This window comes from Peromyscus maniculatus, chromosome 12, assembly GCF_049852395.1.
Source record: "Peromyscus maniculatus bairdii isolate BWxNUB_F1_BW_parent chromosome 12, HU_Pman_BW_mat_3.1, whole genome shotgun sequence".
NCBI classification, from domain to species: Eukaryota; Metazoa; Chordata; class Mammalia; order Rodentia; family Cricetidae; genus Peromyscus; species Peromyscus maniculatus.
The window spans coordinates 35,133,688-35,151,476 of record NC_134863.1 but is presented as its reverse complement, the minus strand read 5'-3'; the positions used below and the strand labels follow the sequence as shown (position 1 = coordinate 35,151,476).

General features: G+C 42.8%; 1 protein-coding gene across 5 annotated transcripts in view; it reads left to right on the top strand.

Annotated features, from left to right (window-relative positions):
- The window catches only part of Sidt1 (SID1 transmembrane family member 1), a 95,417-nt gene that overhangs the window by 42,982 nt on the left and 34,646 nt on the right, over positions 1–17,789 (top strand). For all 5 annotated transcript variants that reach the window (XM_006975769.4, XM_076548871.1, XM_076548872.1 and 2 more), the window contains exons 4-9: positions 1,035–1,080; positions 4,294–4,395; positions 5,006–5,089; positions 7,528–7,615; positions 9,310–9,381; positions 9,969–10,062. In XM_006975769.4, the coding sequence (XP_006975831.1) occupies positions 1,035–1,080; positions 4,294–4,395; positions 5,006–5,089; positions 7,528–7,615; positions 9,310–9,381; positions 9,969–10,062 (486 nt within the window). The remainder of the gene's footprint in view (positions 1–1,034; positions 1,081–4,293; positions 4,396–5,005; positions 5,090–7,527; positions 7,616–9,309; positions 9,382–9,968; positions 10,063–17,789) is intronic.

Below are 17,789 nucleotides of genomic sequence, written 5' to 3'. Positions count from 1 at the left end.
AAAGCCTCCCTCTTCCGTAATTCTAACACTTTCCCTTTCTCTGTTCCTGGGTCCTAGCTGTCTTAGTATATGAGAAACCAATTCACGGTCAGTTTCTGTTGGGAGATCAAATAACTATCCTGGGTTAAAGATGGGCATTAGAAGACAAAGTCCAATCAACTGATCTGTTTGGGAGGCATCTAGGCAGTGGTACCGGGTCCTGGGCTCATTGCATGAGTTGGCTGTTTGAAACCTGGGGCTGATGCAGGGTCACTTGGCTGGGCCTGGGAGGAGGAGACTGGACCTGCCTGGACTAAGTCTACCAGGTTGATCTCAGTCCTCGGAGGAGGCTTTGCCCTGGGAGAGGTGGGAATGGGGGGTGGGCTGGGGGGAAGGGGAGGGGGGCAGGAAGGGGGAGAACAAGGGAATCTGTGGCTGTTATGTAGAACTGAATGGTATTGTAAAATAAAATAAAAGGAAAGAAAAAAAAAGAAGACAAAGTCCAAAGCCAAAGAGGGTGAAATTCTGGAGAATTCAACAAGTGTTGCAGGAGACTGGAGAGATGTTTGGGGCAAGAAGAGCATATTCCTACCCCTGCCGATTGTCCCACAGTGGCCCTCTGTTCACCCTGCTTATAAGGAATGTTCTTGTGCTGTGGATCCATTAACGTTATTGTAAAGTGGTGTACCTGCATTATTCAAAAGGACTCAAGTCTGCATTTCCTCTCTTACTACCTACTTCTCATGATCAAGCTTGATTGATCATATGGCTTGATCGTAATATCTTAAGAGAGTCCAAAGGCGAAAGCAACCATAAAGCTAAATGAGGTGCTTAGAGAGTTATGACCTCATGGATGTTTAAAGATGTAAAAGCAATCTTCCTCCCCAATTTCATCATTATTTATTGTAGAAAACACAGTCTCCTTGAGGTTTATCAGACGGCAGGTCCGAATGCCCTTCAGAAAGGGCAAGGTACTGGGCGTCTGGCTTAAGTGGCTCTTCTTTAAGTAACCAGTTCTTGCTTGCCAACTCACTTTTCCCTCTTATGTCTCTCAGGACAAATGTTGCCTTCCGCTTCACTGCCAGCCCCTCTCAGCCTCAGGTAAGTGGAGATTTCCAGGGGCTGTGGAGAGGTCCGCATGCTGGTATTGCACACAGGAACGGCGGAACAGCAAGAGTGAAGTCAGCGTGTGTTATTATTACCCTTGCTCTTACTCTGGGTAATCTAGCTTGTGACTGAGGTCTTGGGCACAGTTGATATTACCACCTGCACTGGGATAAAATGGGAAGCACGCTGTTTACTCCCAGCGTTCCTTGGGACATACTTCATTGAGTGAAGTCAGCTGTCTGATGTGTTCCGAGGGATGTTAAGCGGTACTGGGTGCTGTAGGAAAGAGGAGGAGATAAACACAGACTCTGTGATTGTTGACTTCCTGGTGATTGAGATGGGGCAGGGAGACAGATACGCAAACGGCTGTTCTGAACATATAAAAATAAGACTGATTTCCATTCCTGCCATAATATTGGCAGATCGAATATGTGTCCTGTCAGTAGAAATAATTAGCTATTTTTATGTGCTCCTCAATAAAAAATAACCATAAGCAGAATAGATACATAATTTTTTTTAAGGTTGTTTTCCTGATGACATTTCTAACTTCCTTTTTCCCCCTTTCATGGTTTCTGAAAGGCTCTCTGCTGTAACAAGTTCAAAATGGGTTTTTGGTCCTATGTAGCGGCTCACACCTTTACCCAACCACTCTAAACACCAAAACCAAGACGAGAGAAATGTGAGTTAGAGGCCAGTCCGAGCTACACAGTGAGTTTCGAGCTAGCCTCATAGCTATCTATATACTGAGACACTGTAAAGTAACAGCAAGAAAAGACTAGTCTATATGTCACAACATATCCTATGGTTTTTGAAGGCTTTAACATGATTTTGCTTATAAACGGTTACTTAGCTTTTGTTTTGAATATAATAAAACTGGTGAGTGGGTTGGGGGAGGGCACACAACTTGATTTGTGGCTTCTGCCCATTCCTGTGGTGTAAATCCCTCCCTCCACCGAGGCTGCTTTCCCATGGCCGACATGATGTCGTTGATCATCCTGGGAACAGATGTGCGAAGCGGTGCTCCCAAACCTGCGGAAATGAACTCCTGCGTTTGTTTTGTAGCGCTGGGGATTTGAACTCTGGACCTTGTACATGCTAAGCAAGCGTCTTACCCGCTGAGCCGTGTCTCTGGCCTCCCACAAAGCTAAGACTAAAGTTGTCTTTCTGTGGAAAACCATCCTATCTACCGATGCCCAATGGCAAGGAAGGCCACAGGGCACGATTTGTTCTTCTTCATAGTTATTGACCATTTAAAACAAGTGGTATTTAGAGGGCTAGGTAGGTGGTCCAGTGATAAGACACTTGCTGCTCTGCAGTGCACCTGGATTTGGTTCTTAGTACCCAAATGGTAATAGGTCTATGGGTTACACCCATAGCTGTATCTGACTCTCATTCAAGGGCATACAATGCCTTCTTCTGACCCCTGGGGCATCATATCATGTGTACACAGACATATATGCAGGCAAAACATACACAAAAAATATGAATAAAATCTTTCTTTCTGAATAAAACGTATTTATTTATTTATTTATTTTGGTTTTTTGAGACAGGGTTTCTCTGTGTAGCTTTGCGCCTCTCCTGGAACTCACTTGGTAGTCCAGGCTGGCCTAAAACTCACAGAGATCCACCTGGCTCTGCCTCCCAAGTGCTGGGATTAAAGGCGTGTGCCACCACCGCCCGGCAAATAAAACGTATTTTAAGGCAGGGGTTTGTAGTGATTTAGAGATAAGTAAGACTGATAATTGTTGGACACATTGATAAGTGTTCAAAACTATTGACTGCTTACGAAAAAATCACAAGCTAGTAATATATATTCATTACTAACAATAACACTCTTGAATCATAAAGTATGGCTGGCCTGAGAATCACCCTGGGACCTCTAGGCTCCTCCTTTGGAATAACCATTTTTCATGTGTATATTTGAATCATGCTACAAAATGCAGTCATACAAGGCATGAAAAGATTTCTAAGCAGGAATGTGAGTGGCGTTCCTTAATTCTGACATTCTATTTACATTGAATTAGTTCTCAAAACAGCATTAGTACAGGGGATACTGGAATACAAAATTAAATTTTGACTTCTTTACCTCTTTTTAAAAATGATGTGTTTACTAGGTCTATAAGATAGATATCAGACTCAGGGTGGGTTTCCACAAAGCCTTAATCTCAAACTTGATGTTTCTCATACACTTGCCATACTTGAAATTATTGGGCTAAATTCTCGTTTTCTCCTTTTTAAAATAAAATGTGTTAAAATGTTTTAAGAGTTAATAGGTTTTCCCAATGGATTCGTAACTGAAGTAGGTAAATAGTGTCACCTCTTTCTGTTAGTAATGTTGTCTGTGGGTTAGGAAAGATGGTTCTGGGGTCAAGAGTGCACATGGCTCCTACTAAAGACTGGAGTGTCGTCGCCAGCCCACCTGGGCTGGCTCACAATGCCTGTCCCTTGCATTCTTCTGGACTTACTGGACACCCTCTTCTGGCCTTTGTAGTCACCCACACATATCTCACACACACACATCACACACACACACACACACACACACACACACACACACACACACACACAGTCTACTGATACTTGAGAAAATACATTTACCCCAAATCACGAACATATTTCAAGGGTTCAATGTCAGACTTGAATCTCTTGATCTAAATAGCTTCTCAGAATATCTCAGTTAGGAAAACAATTCTTTATCAAAAGGTTTGGAGGAAAGATTGGTGTAAAGCTGATTCTTCCCTCTGACAAGATGGTCAACATTCTTGAGGAACAGGAATGTCTGCTCTTCAAGGCGGAGCTTCCTATTTCCCAACCGCCCCACAGAAGAAAACTGTCGCCTGACGTTACATCCTGTGTATCTCTGCTTTTAGAAAAGGCTGAGAGCAGAGAGCTTAAGTAGGAAATGGAATGGCGCACAGTCTAAGTTAATTGATAAGAAATGTCTGTATCACAAAATAAAAAGGCAGCCTCGTGTGAATGGCCGCTCACCTTCGCGGCTGTCTTCCCTGCGTGGGGCACAGAGGCCTGTGCAGAACAGTTTGTTGCTTGTCGTGTACGAGATGGATGGATGACAGAAACAGTAGCCGTCCACTGAACTTTGCATCTGAGACTGACACATGGTAGAGAACACAGTCCCACACATCGTTTGTGCTTCGACAAAAATATCCTAAGATTAATAAATCACGTCTCTCTTTTTCTCATTCTCAGTATTTTCTGTACAAATTTCCTGAAGACGTGGACTCCGTTATCATTAAGGTGGTGTCTGAGAAGGCTTATCCGTGTTCGGTTGTCTCGGTTCAGAACATCATGGTGAGCTCTGATATTGTCGGCCTTCTAGCATGTAAGATTCTAGTATTCCAGAATAGATGGTGTGTGTGTGTGTGTGTGTGTGTGTGTGTGTGTGTGTGTGTGTGTGTGTGTGTGATCCCCTTACCATCTATCACCCCCAAAATGCCAAATAATAACATCTGTGTACACGAGTGGGCAGTCCATGGTTGCTGACATTGATGAGAGATGAGAAGTATCTCACCAACAAAAAGAACATCCAGTTGGAAGTTCAGGGAGAAAAATAAAATAAAAGCAAGCCTACCACTTGTTTTGTTTTAGATTGTTGTCATGACATTTAGATTGTGTCCTTTCTGCAACACAAGATGTTAACAAAAAATAGGAAATGCTATATACTTTAAGGCAATCTTTTTATAGTTCTCTTCAATATAGAGTGATTCTGGCATGTTAGGTCAACGTCCACACTTTAAGAGGAGCATTTCATGACTGTTCTGTAGAAAATTTTCCATGGTGTCTAGATTAGAAGATTCCCCCCACCTGTGATCCAGGTACTACAGCCCTGTCACATGCGTATGGAGTGACATCACATGACAGGGGCTTTTACTCTCTTTTTTTAATCTCTCATGTGCTTTAGTGTCCAGTGTATGATCTGGACCACAACGTGGAATTCAATGGTGTCTATCAGTCCATGACCAAGAAAGCTGCCATCACGCTCCAGGTGAGACATTGCTTCTGAAGTCACAAGAGTCGTGGGGTTCAACTGATAGTCACTTTCCCACTGGGCCAGCACCCAAAGGAGATGGCTCTCCATTGTGTACCTTGGATCTCTTTTCTCTCTGATTGGTTTAAAAATGAATAGTGCTTTGCCTGCAGTCGGTGCCTGGGTGGTGGTGGACAATGCTGTCCTTCCAGGCTTTCTTTCTTTCCCCTTGGGGGTTCTTGGGAATCTTCAGTGCAGTAGGACATATATCTAACAGATCACTTACAGGGTTAAGTCCAAATGAGATTCCAATTTATTCAGTGAGGTGTGACAATTTAGGGTAAAACTTATTACAGCCTTTTAAAGCAATTTAACATGTTATAATAATTTCTACCAGTAGCACTCACCAAAAGTTGGATTCAACTCCAGAGAGAATAACAGATTCAAAGGCGTGTGAGCCTTATTCATGCAGCACTTTGTCCTTTTGGTATCTGTGACTAAACTGTTACTTCAGTGGTATTTTATAGCAAACATGTACATACATTATGTCATCATATTCCAAGAGACATTCTACCCCAGTCTCTGGGTTGGTACTCTAAGAAATCTGTGACTTGATCCGTCTGTGTAGCATAAGACAACATTGTCATTGATGAATAGACAAAAAGTACAGAGAAGCTAAGTGTAATTTAGATATCAAACCTAAAATTTTTCTATCAGTCAAACTTCAGATTTGGAGCATCACAGACTTAATACCCCAAATGTCTTGCTGTCCATATTTATTTCTCCCTTAGTATAACAGAATGATGTGGTCCCCAATTTAAAAAGGACACACACACACACAAACAGCAACAGTAGGTGTTTTCATTTGCTTTCTAGTGCTGTATAAAACATCATGACCGGGGGCTGGAGAGATGGCTCATAGGTTAAGAGTACTCACTGGTCTTCCAGGGGTCCTGAGTTCAATTCCCAGCAACCATGTGATAGCTCACAACCATCTGTAATGTGATCTGGTGCCCTCTTCTGGCCTGCAAGCATATATGCAGGCAGAACATTGTATACATAATAAATAAATAAAATCTAAAAGAAGGAGGAGGAGGAGGAGGAGGAGGAGGAGGAGGAGGAGGAGGAGGAGGAGGAGGAGGAGGAGGAGGAGGAGAAGAAGAAGAAGAAGAAGAAGAAGAAGAAGAAGAAGAAGAAGAAGAAGAAGAAGAAGAAGAAGGCAGTCAGTCGTAGTGAAATTCTCAAAGAAAACACAAAGCACCCATTTATAAAAAAAAAAAAAAAAATCATGACCGAAGGCAACTCGAGGAAGAAAGGGTTTATTTGGCTTACCTTCCACATCACAGTTCATCTTGGAGGAAAGCAAGGGTGGGAACTCCAGGCAGGAACCTGGAGGCAGGAACTGAACCAGAGGCCATGGAGGAACACTGCTTACCGGATTTCTTTCTATAGCTCATCCAGCTTGCTTTTTAATACAACCCAGGATCACCTGCCCAAGGGCACCATCCACAGTGGGCTGGGCCCTCCCATGTCAATCATTAATCAAGGAAATGCTCCACAGACAGATCCTAGGAAGGCATTTTCTCAGTTGAGAGTCTCTCCTCCCAGATGAACCTAGTTTGTGTCAAGCCGACAAGAAATATTATACCAGGCTAATAAAGGGCAAAGCATAGCCATATCTACCATGTCTACCTTCTGTGGATCTGGCAATAAATTGCTGCTTCTCGTCTCTTTTCTGAGCATGTGCTTCAGTTTTAGACATTTTCTAAGTGAACTAAACACAATATCAGAAATTTGAGTGTGTCAAAAATGCCTGGGTTAAAGAACTGGAATGTGTGGTTATTTTGTTAACCCCACTTGAACCAGACTAAAGAGGGATGGGCACAGAAGTCAAAGCCACCACAGCCACAGCTCAGTCCTCCTTCCCAAGTCCTTCATCTCCCTATCCTGCATTATTTATTTAACTACTTACAGCATGATTTTAGAGAAGTTATTTATTATTAGATTTTAAAATAAAACAGATAAATTGCTGAGTGTGTGCCTGTAAGGCTAGCACTCAAGATGCTGAGGCAGGAGGATCAAGAGTTCAAGGTCAATGTAGGTTACATAACAAGACGTCTCCAATATATGTGTGCTTATATGTACATGTATTTTATACAAATATTATTTGTTAAATCTAAGCTATTGCTCGTTGTGTTTATTACAGCACTAAGTCCTCAAGTGGGCACAGATTTTGAAATTCTCCACGTACCTACTTACACTAATTTCTTGGATGATGTAATGCTCATGGCTGGTCTGGAGTAGACAATGGGCTGCCGAAGCCCTTCCTGGGGATTTAGAGGACAGGCGTGAACTTCTCTTTTCTTCCTTTCTCTTACTGTCCCTGACCCCCATGGAATTCTCCTCCTGGCTGTCTTTCTTCCCTGCGAATCATGAGGTTGTTATGTCTTACACAGAAGAAGGATTTTCCAGACGAGCAGTTCTTCGTGGTGTTTGTGATAAAACCTGAAGATTACGCGTGTGGGGGATCATTCTCCATCCAGGGTAAGAGGCACCGAGGAATGCTTGGGAGGGAGGGAAAGGAAGCCAAAAGCTCATCCCTACTTACTGGGAGCCTAACAGCATCGACTTGATAAGGCACTCAAGAGATACTTGGATAAAAAATAAAATGAAGATAATCCTATATCTAAAGGCAGTATTGGCACTACAAAATGTCATTCAGTACCTTCAGCTTTCTAATATAATATTTTTAATTCTTTGAACATTTAATACAATGTATTTTAATCATGTTCAACCCCTACTTCTATGCATAACTCTTCTCCAATCTGCCCACCACCTCTCCACTTCCTCCCAACATCAGGTCCTCTTTATTATTTATTTTTTACATAACACACAGAGTCCAATTTGTAATGACTGTATATTCATTATATACAGTGTGGGGTCATCCCCTGGACTCTGGACTATGGTCAGTCTATGAGGGGCCACACTTTTAAAGAAAACTGTCTTTTCCTCCCCCAGAGGCCATTAACTGTCAGTAGCTCCTCAAGAGTGGAGGCTCATGCTCATGAGCTCCTCTCCCTCAGGACTAAAATGGTGACTGGCTTGACTTTGTGCAGCATGTCAACTTTTTGAAAGTCTTATGCCAGGCCGTATAAAGTGAGTTCACTTAGTTGGCATTTCATTGGCTTTTATGATGTACATGCAAAAGGGTCTGTTTCCTGGGCTGGTGAGACAGCCAAGTCAACTGACTTGAGTTCCATCTCCCATCCATCCCTGGATACTCTATGATGGAAGGATAGAATCAGCTCCAGCAAGTTGTCCTACACACACACACACACACACACACACACACACACACACACACACACGATAGAGAGAGAGAATAGATGCAATAAAAACATTATTAAAAGTCCATTTCCTAATATGGAGCCACTTATATGGATCAGCAGTCAGCCCTTCCACAAGGATGTACAAGGAAAACCTGAAGTTTGCCATCTCAGTTGCCAAAATTGTACCCGACAAGACAATAAGAAAGCCGAATGTGCTGACTTATCCTGACAACAAGGGGTTATATAAACTCCAGTGCCTGTACAAATAGTTGTGTTGTCCAGAGAGTAGATTAGACTGTTAATTGAGAACACAGACCCCCTCTGCCAATAGGCCACATGTCACCAACACAGAGGGTGTTTTCTGTTGGCTATAACATGGCTCCCTTGGTGACAGGTGACATTTCTGCTTGTGTGTGCTTGAATCTCTTAATGTTCCTTGAGAAACTCTAGGGCCTTTGATGACTAGGTAAAGAAAAACAGATTTTCACTGGCTACGAAAAAAATGCAAGTTAAAGTGGATGTAGCTGTTTGTTTGGGGCACATTTTTCTTGAGGAGTTTGTGGACATCAGGAGAAAGATCAAGTCTTTTACAGTGGAGAAGGAAGGCTGCTGTTCCAGTTCATGTGTGTCAGCTGGTGCTTCTAATATGCACTCAAGCAAAGACCAACCAGAGAGTCTTAGCAGAGGGACCCCTGATGGCTCAGATGTTGGATTTTACTCCAGTTCTTGTACAGTGGTCAGAGTGGATTCTGGACATTGTCTAATACAACTGTTCAGTATGGGGGGGGGGGGGGGTAGGTGAGAGTCTGACCTCTGACCCACTGTGCTTTCTACCTTGTCTGCTTGTGTGGTGTTGCTTTGTTTTGGGTTTTTGTTGTTGTTGTTTGTTTATTTCTTTGTTTTTACCAGAAAATGAAAACCAGACCTGGAACCTGCAACGATCAAAGAACCTGAAAGTGACCATTGTCCCGTCCGTTAAAGGTTGGTTTGGGCTCTGGAGTGTGGTGGAGAGATTCTTGTGTTGGGAGATTTATCACGTAATTCAATGTTAATGCCTTCCCCTCCAGTGGAGCCTTCCTTCATAAGAATACTAAAGTCTATTTAACTTGGAGATGGAATTAGATCTTTTTGAAGAGAAATAGGCATACTAGGGGTGTGGTTTAGTGGCAGAATACTTGCCTAACTTGCATGAGGCCCTCCAGCATAGAAAGGCCTGGGAGGGGGTGGGGATAGAGAGAAGGAAGGGGGAAGGGAGAGAAGAAGAGGGGAGAGGAGGGGAAATAAAGGACGTGAGGGAAGGAGGAGAAGACAGGAAAGAGGAGACTCAATTCTAGAGTTGTATACACTGACCCCCGCCCCCATGCACCCCGCTTCCAAGGGCAGGCATCACTATGAAGCTGCTTGTGGGTGGTGTCAGGGTAGCCTCCCGTACTTCAGCAGCTTCAGTGAAAATACACTGGGATTTAAGAATGGACAGGATGGAGGCTGAGTCTTCAAGCTGTGCTGTTCCCAATATAGCCCTCCTCTTCCCAAGGACAAGCTGACAAGCGCTGTTTCTTTCTCCCCAGCATCTGTGTATGTGAAATCCAGTCTTTTCAGTGCATTCATTTTCTTGTCCTTCTACGTGGGATGCCTGCTGGTCATGCTTGTCCATCACGTGAGGTAGGTCCGTGGTCTCTTCATCTCCTTTGCCTCCCCATGTGATGCTTAGAACACAGGGCTTTGGAACACCTTGACTGGCCGCTAACTGAGATCTTGGGCAAGCTGCGTGTCCTCCTCCTGTACCTGAACTTAAGGTTGGTCATCTGTGAATGGAGACAACGGTTGACTCACTTGCAGGTCTGAAGCCAGGGTCCCACATAACACGCCGGTAGAGTTTTCATTATGAGACCACAACAAAAAACCAACTGGGCTGTTCTTATACCTCAGAATACTCGCTGTAGATCACACAGACGGCAGGAAACCGTCAGCTTTCCCCAGCATAGAGTCTAGAAGCAGACTTAAGCATTCTGTCGGAAGCAAGCTCAATGCCTAAATAAGTCTGGAGGTACAGCCCATCGCAGGAGTGACATGCTTTGATACGTGTTATTACCAGGCACACCAATTTCCCAGTAAACCGTTCCTTCAGGACAAAAGGGAGAGGTAGGTAAGCTGCAGTCTGATAAAGGAAATGCCCCTGCCTAAGGATTTGGAACCCCTGGTTAAAAACAAAAATAAATAAGATTTTATAACACTCTTGGCCTCTCTCAGCGGGGCTGAGCTTTGAGGGTTCTGTTTTTGTTATGCTTTCTGTGAAACAGCTACAAAAGGATGGCAGGAGACTTCCAGTAAACAAATGGTATTTTCCCTCTCCTGTTAAACATGGGGGGTGGGGGGGAGGCAGCAGAGAGCTGTGAGCACAAGACCAACTGTGAGGAGAGCTCCTTGACAGAGCAATCTTAGTAGCAAAGGCCCTTCTCTCCCTCAGTAAACAACTCCCTTCTACACCCTCAGAAAGCCTTTGAGTTGAGATACCGCCTTCAGAACGCCCCCCCCCCACTCCCCGCCAGGGGCCTGCCTAGAATCCCACCACTCAGGATGGGGAGCGGCTAGGAAGTGTAGAGTCTACACAAACTACTTAGAGAGTTCATGGCCAGCCTGAGCTGCAGCATAAAGACTCTGCCTCTGAAAACCAAGAGCTGGGAATGTGACTCAGTGGTTAGTGCTTCCCTAGTGTGTGTAAGTCCTGCTGGGTCTGAGCCTCAGCACAACTGAAAAACTAAATAAAAACAGGTCCACCACTAGCCAAACATTTAAGCACCAAAATAACTAGGAATTATGCATTATTTGAAAAAAAATGAAATTATATGAAGAAATAAATACTCACAAATATATATCCAGTGAATTCAACAAATCTAGAACAACGGCTGCCCATCAGGGAAAGGTGCTTCCAACAAATACTGATGCTAAAATGAATGTATCTCCCCTATAGCAGACCAAGAGCTGACTGGTAAACACAGAGGAAATGCTCAGGTTTGAAAACCATTTGCAAACGTCACAGCTGACACTTGCCCAGGTTAAGAATCATCAATAGATCCGGGTCTGGTGGCACAGGCTACTGGGGAGGCTGAGGAAGAGGTCTGAAAATTCAAGAGCTGCCTGAGCAGCTTAGTGAGACCCTGCCTTAAAATAAAAGGTTAAAAAACCAAGTCGGTGGCTGTAACTCAGTGGTAGATCACTTGTCATACCCTAGCTCCCCTGATCCCAAAACTAAGAAAGTAAAGCAAAGTTGTCAATGAATGCTAAGTTGAGGGGAGTCAGACAAGGAACAGGGTGTTTGTGTAGCTTCACATATTGCTAAGCCATAAGAGAAAAAAAGTAATAAATACACAGTGGGGAAATAAATCACACTGGCCTGTCAATCAAAATAAATACTATTTATTTATTATTAAAGAGAAAGTGAGCAATGCGTGTCTCCAGATATGACACCACTCTGGGAGGGACACAGCGTTACTCCTTGTAGCTTCCTACAAATGTATATTTTGAATCTAATCAAGTGGAAACATTTAACACAAAAGCTCTCATAAAAGGGGCAAAAGGATATGCAAAGGATCCTGTTAGAGGAGATGATAGGTGTGAAACTAAAGACAGCGTGACCTCAGATTGGATCTTGCCCTTAAAGAAAAAGTATGCCAGAAAGGATAGTTTTAGGCCAGTTGAAATTAGAAGACAGTCGATGAAATTCTGTAATCCTAGCTATTCTCGAGGAGGGAGATCTCAAATTCAAGGTCAGCCTGAGCTACAGAGTGATTTAAGACCAGCCCGGGCAACTTAGGGAGACCCTGCCTTAAAACAATAAATAAGCAGTGGGCCAGGATATAACTCAGGGGCACAGTGCTTGCCTAGCATGCATGAAGCCCTAGGTTCAACGCCCAGCAACACACTAAATAAATATATGTGCAAGTGTTAAATTTATGGAATTTGATGTTTTCTTCACTCTATAGAAGTGTGGAGGGTAAAAATCTATAGCAACTTCAAATGACTTTCAAATGGCACAGAAAAGTTAATATACATATAGATGAGTACATGCTGGAAATTAATATACATGTAGATGTTGTTGGTTGGTTTTGCTCTTTTGGGGGACCCGCCATCCAGCTCCCAAATATACCACACACAATGGCTTATTCTTAATTACAAATGCCCAGCCTTAGCTTGGCTTATTTCTTGCCCGCTTTTCTTAAATTATCCTGTTTATCTTTTGCCTCTGGGCTTTTACCGTTCTCTTACTTCTGTATATGTTACTTTCACTCTTACTCCGTGGCTGGCTGGCTGGCTGGCTGGCCCCTCCCCTTGTTCTTTTGCTCCTTCTATTTATTCTCTCTACCTGCCAGCCCTGCCTATACTTTCTCAGCCCAGCTCTTTTTTAGACCAATCAGGTGTTTTAGATAGGCACAGCAATACAGCTTCACGGAGTTAAAGGAGTTAAACAAATGCAACATAAAAGAATGCAACACAGCTTTGCATCATTAAACAAATGTCCCAGGGCATACAAAAATGTAATGCATCTTAAAATAATAGTCTACAACCTGTAGATGACCACATGCTATAAATTAACATATGTGCAGACGGGTACATGCTATACATTTGGGAAAGGAGAGCTGAGACAGAGCTAAAGCCGGGTTTTTTGTAGATACTAGGGAGGCAGAGGCAAGAGGATTGTTGAATTCCATGTCAGTTTGGGCTACTGCATGAGATCCTTTCTGGAGAGAAAGAGAGAGAGGGAGAGAGAGAAGGAGGAGGAGGAGGAAGGGAGGGAGGGAGGAAGGGGAGGGAGGGAGAGAAAGGAGAGGGAGAGAGATGGAGGGGGAAATGCCAACAAGTGAATCAAGGTTAAAGGATGTATTGACAGATATTCTATTTTCTCTACTCATCCTTGAAACATCCCTGTAAATTTCAAATTATTTTAAAATACAAAGTTAAAAGCAGAGCTGGACAAGGTGGTGCCTACTTGTGACCCCAGTGCTCAGCACTCAAGAGGTGGAGGTAGGAGGATCGGGAATTCAAAGTCGTTTGTCCTTGTGTGGCTCCAGTGTGGCTCCATAGTGTGTTTGAGGCTAAATGAGATCCTGACTTAAAAAGAAAGAAAGAAAGAAAGAAAGAAAAGTATTAAAGCTTAGCAAAGTATATACATGAAGGGCACCAGTTTACTCTAAAAGTTTCTGTTTCTAATGTGTTAAATATAACTGTATAGCTGCTATGCGCCTGACAGTGTGCTGAGCCCTTGGGGGGTTATCTCACCCAATGCCCCAGCCACTGTTACTGGGATACTGTGATTGTTACTATGTGGAGGGTTAAGGAAATCGAGGCACAGAGGGGGTGAGCAATTTGATCAAGGATTCGCAGCCAGTACCTGAAGGACTTAGGATTTGAACTCAGGCAGCTGGGCTCTAGAGCCTGAAGTCGTCAACAAGCTTGACACAAGTGGGTCTTGAGTGGTAGAGGCATGTGACACATGGCAGTTCTGAGCCAATGAAGTGTGACCACCAGCCTACACCTCAGCCATGATTGTACAGGACCCAAAACGTTCCCGTTTTGCTTCAGACGGCTCCAGGGTCACAGGAAAGAGCCCACATTCTGCCTCTTAGCAAGATGTCCTTCTTACGTTTTAGGTTGAGAAACCAGAATCCTTTCTCTTCAGGCAGCTGACACGCGCCACCAACACCCAAACAGATGAAAACTGAGCTAATGGTTCACTCTTAGTCACCGTCTCTGAAGCTGTCACTCAGCGGCTGAAGCGAGCAGAGTCTTTGAAACTTGTGTTCAGATGCTGTTGAAAGTTCACAGCAGACGACTTCACTCCAGTCAAATGCACAAGCATAGACTCTTTCCAAATATAGACACACTGAAATAGAAATCTAGAGACAGAGAACCATTTGGCATTCTAAACAGGGGACTAGACCGAGGGAAAATGCTAATAGGAGAACTTTCCCTCTGTTGAACTGAGTGAACCAAAGTTTTCCACTCAGCTATGGGAAGCCCTCTCAACCTAATGCCATTTGCTCAGTGAGTCCTTATATTGTATGATTAACACATGAGGGATTTATAGCCCACCCTATGAGTTCGTAAGGAACACTTGGAAGGACCATGGCCCCAGGTCTTAGGGATGCTAAGAGCTTTCCCAAGTGTCTTCCTGATGTTCTGTCATACAAATACCATTTCCTTCTCACTTCCACCTCCCATCTCATGTATTTATTCATCCCCCTTCAAGGGATATGCAGGCTTGGAGTCAAACACTGAGTATGTGTTCTCTTGTTTTCATCAACCACCTAACACTCTCTAAGTCCAACCACCCGGTTCTGGGTACTTATCCTTCTCATTGATTCTTTCACCTGCTGCCACGCTGTCACTTTAAAAAATGACCATATACAGCATACAGCAACCTCAGAAGACTGTGAGCTAGCCAATGGTTCTGTTTTGATTAATATCTCCAAATGGTGCATTTAGAAAAAAAAATGGCTTCATTGAGAAAATAAATCATAAAGCATCAATTCACTTCTTGCTGGTATACAATCCAGAGACTTTTAGTATTACTACAGCTGCACTCTTAAATCTCAGCTGGATGTCGTCACAAAATATGACCTGCTGGCAGGTCCAAAAAACTATCAATCCTAGAACGGCCTCAATAGCACTTGGTCTCTGTACTCCAGCAGGCCAGCCTGGGATTGTGGGATCTCAGGGAGAGCAGATGGGTTCGAGCCTCAGAAGAGTTCCCCCTTATGGGAATGAATGAGTCATGAGGCTAGCCCAGTTTCTAGACTAATTGTCCAGGTGTGCCCATCTCGGTCAATCCAGCATGGTTCCCATCTGCTGTTTTTTAAATTTGCTGACTAGATACTTCCTACCTCACCTTAGCTGTGGAAATTACTTAACTCCTCTCATGAAAAACTGTAGCAGTTCTAGACGCTAATTCAAGCACGGGTAAAGCTCATTACTCCAAATATATTAAATTACATATATCATATATAATATAATGTTTATTATATATAGTCTAGATGGTCACTTGCCCATCAGCACCACCAAATTTGATCAGAAAGACCTTCCCCACATCATCCTTCTGGGTGGAATAGTCAGGCTGATCCCTATCATGTACCATCTTGGTTTTTTTCTTTTAAACAGAAGTTAACAAATTTATCCTAAAATACATATGAAGATGCAAGGGACACGTAATAGCCAAGAACTTTTCATTTATACATACATTATTTTCTTTATCTACTCAAGTCTGGGAACCATGAGAGAAAGAAGATACAGGGTATCTGTCATTCTGAGAGTAGCTTAATGCACTTATATGATTATCTCCAGTTGCATCCATTTTCCTGTGAACAACATAACTTTATTCTTCAGCTTGTTTTCTTGATGACTTCCATTCTGACTATGGTCAGATGAATACTCAGTGTGTTTTGGTTTGGATTTCTCTCATGACTACTAAGGTTGAATTTTTTTTTTTTTTTAATGTTCATTGGCCGTTTGTATCTCTACTCCAGAGACCTGCCTGTTCATTTAATTAGCCCATTTATTGATCGGGCTGAATGGTTCTTTTCTTACTTCTTTTTTTAAATTCTTTTTTATTTCGGATACTAACCCTCCATCCGTTATATAGCTGGCCAAGATTTATCCCATTCTGTAGACAGCCTCTTTACTTAATTAACGGCTTCCTTTGCTATACAGAGAGAATAGGAAAAAAAACTTGAATAAAAAAGAACCAAATTTAGAGGACTTGACACTTCTTGATATCAGAACATATTCCAAAACCTTGATAATCAAGACTCTACAGCTGATAGAGTGAGAAAGAGGAGGGAGGCCAAGAATAAACCCTTCTGAAAAAAATGTTTATGCTTACTTTGTGTATGCATGTACACACACACACACACACATACACACACACACACACAAACACACACACACACACACACACACACACACACACACACACACACACACACACGCCTGAGCACAGGCCACACATGTGGAGGTCGACCAGAGGATAACTTGTGGGAGCTAGGGAGGTGTTTCTCTCTTTCCACCACATGGCTTCCAGTGGACCCAAGCCAAGTTGCCGGGTTTAACAGCAACTGCCGCCACCCATTGAGCTATCCTGCCAGCTCTCTATGAATTAACTCTTAGTGGTCGGTTTCCTGTAAAACCGTGCAGTAGAGAAAAGGTGTTTTTCTTTCGAAAGTGTGGTGCTACTAAAACTAGATATCATATAAAGAAAGAATTAGTGATGTGGGCTCCTACTTTATATCATATACAGATATTAACTCAACCTTGGATCAAAAACCTAAGTGGAAAAGCTAGAACCATAGAACTCTCTAAAGAGAAAATATGGTGTAAATTGTGGCCTTGGATTAGGTAATTCTTTCTTAGTCATCTAAAGGACAAACAAGAGACAGAGAAAAAAATATGTTATATAAATTGAACTTTATAAACAAATGAAACACTTTATGTTTCAACAATCACATCAATAAAGTAATACCATTGTCCACAATATTTTGATAAAATATTAGCAAATCATTTATCTAGTAAGGGTCTAGTATCTAGATAATACAAAAACTCTTACAACTCAGTAATTAAAAAGAGATTATTTAAAACGAGTTAAGGGACTGAAGAGATAGCTCAGAGGTTAAGAGAGCTTCCAGCTCCTCCAGAGGACCCAAGTTTGATCCCCAGCACCAGTTTATTCAGGGGCCTCACAACCACCTGTAACTCCAGCTTCGGGGGACCCGGTGCCCTCTTCTGGCCTCCATGGGCATTGCACTCACGTGCACATAACCTGTACTCAGACAAACACACATACACATAAATTTTAAAAATTTAAATAATTTAAAAAATGGGTAAAAGATTTAAGCAGACATGTCAAAGAAGGTGTATGGATGTCCAACAAGCATGTGAACAGATGTTCATCATTAACTCTTAGAGAAATGCAAATCCAAGCTGCAACCAAATGTCAAACTCTCAAGGTTAGGCATAATAAAATGTTTTAAATAGAAAATGAGAATTGGCAGGGCTGTAGAAAAATGGGAGTCCTCAGACTTGGCTAGTGGGAATGTGAAACAGTGCTTGCTCTATAGTCCTTGTGGAAAACAGTTTGGGAGAGTAAAACACAGGGTGCCCTCAGGCCTCCCCTTCTAGTTATAAACCCAAGAGAAGGGAAGATATATCTGTAGAAAAAAAAAAAAAAAACATGAATGCCGGGCAGTGGTGGCACACACCTTTAATCCCAGCACTCGGGAGATAGATCCAGGCTGATCTCTGTGAGTTTGAGGCCAGCCTGGTCTACAGAGGGAGGTCCAGGACAGGTATCAAAACTATAGAGAAACCTGTCTCCAAAAAAAAAAAAAAAAAACCCACCC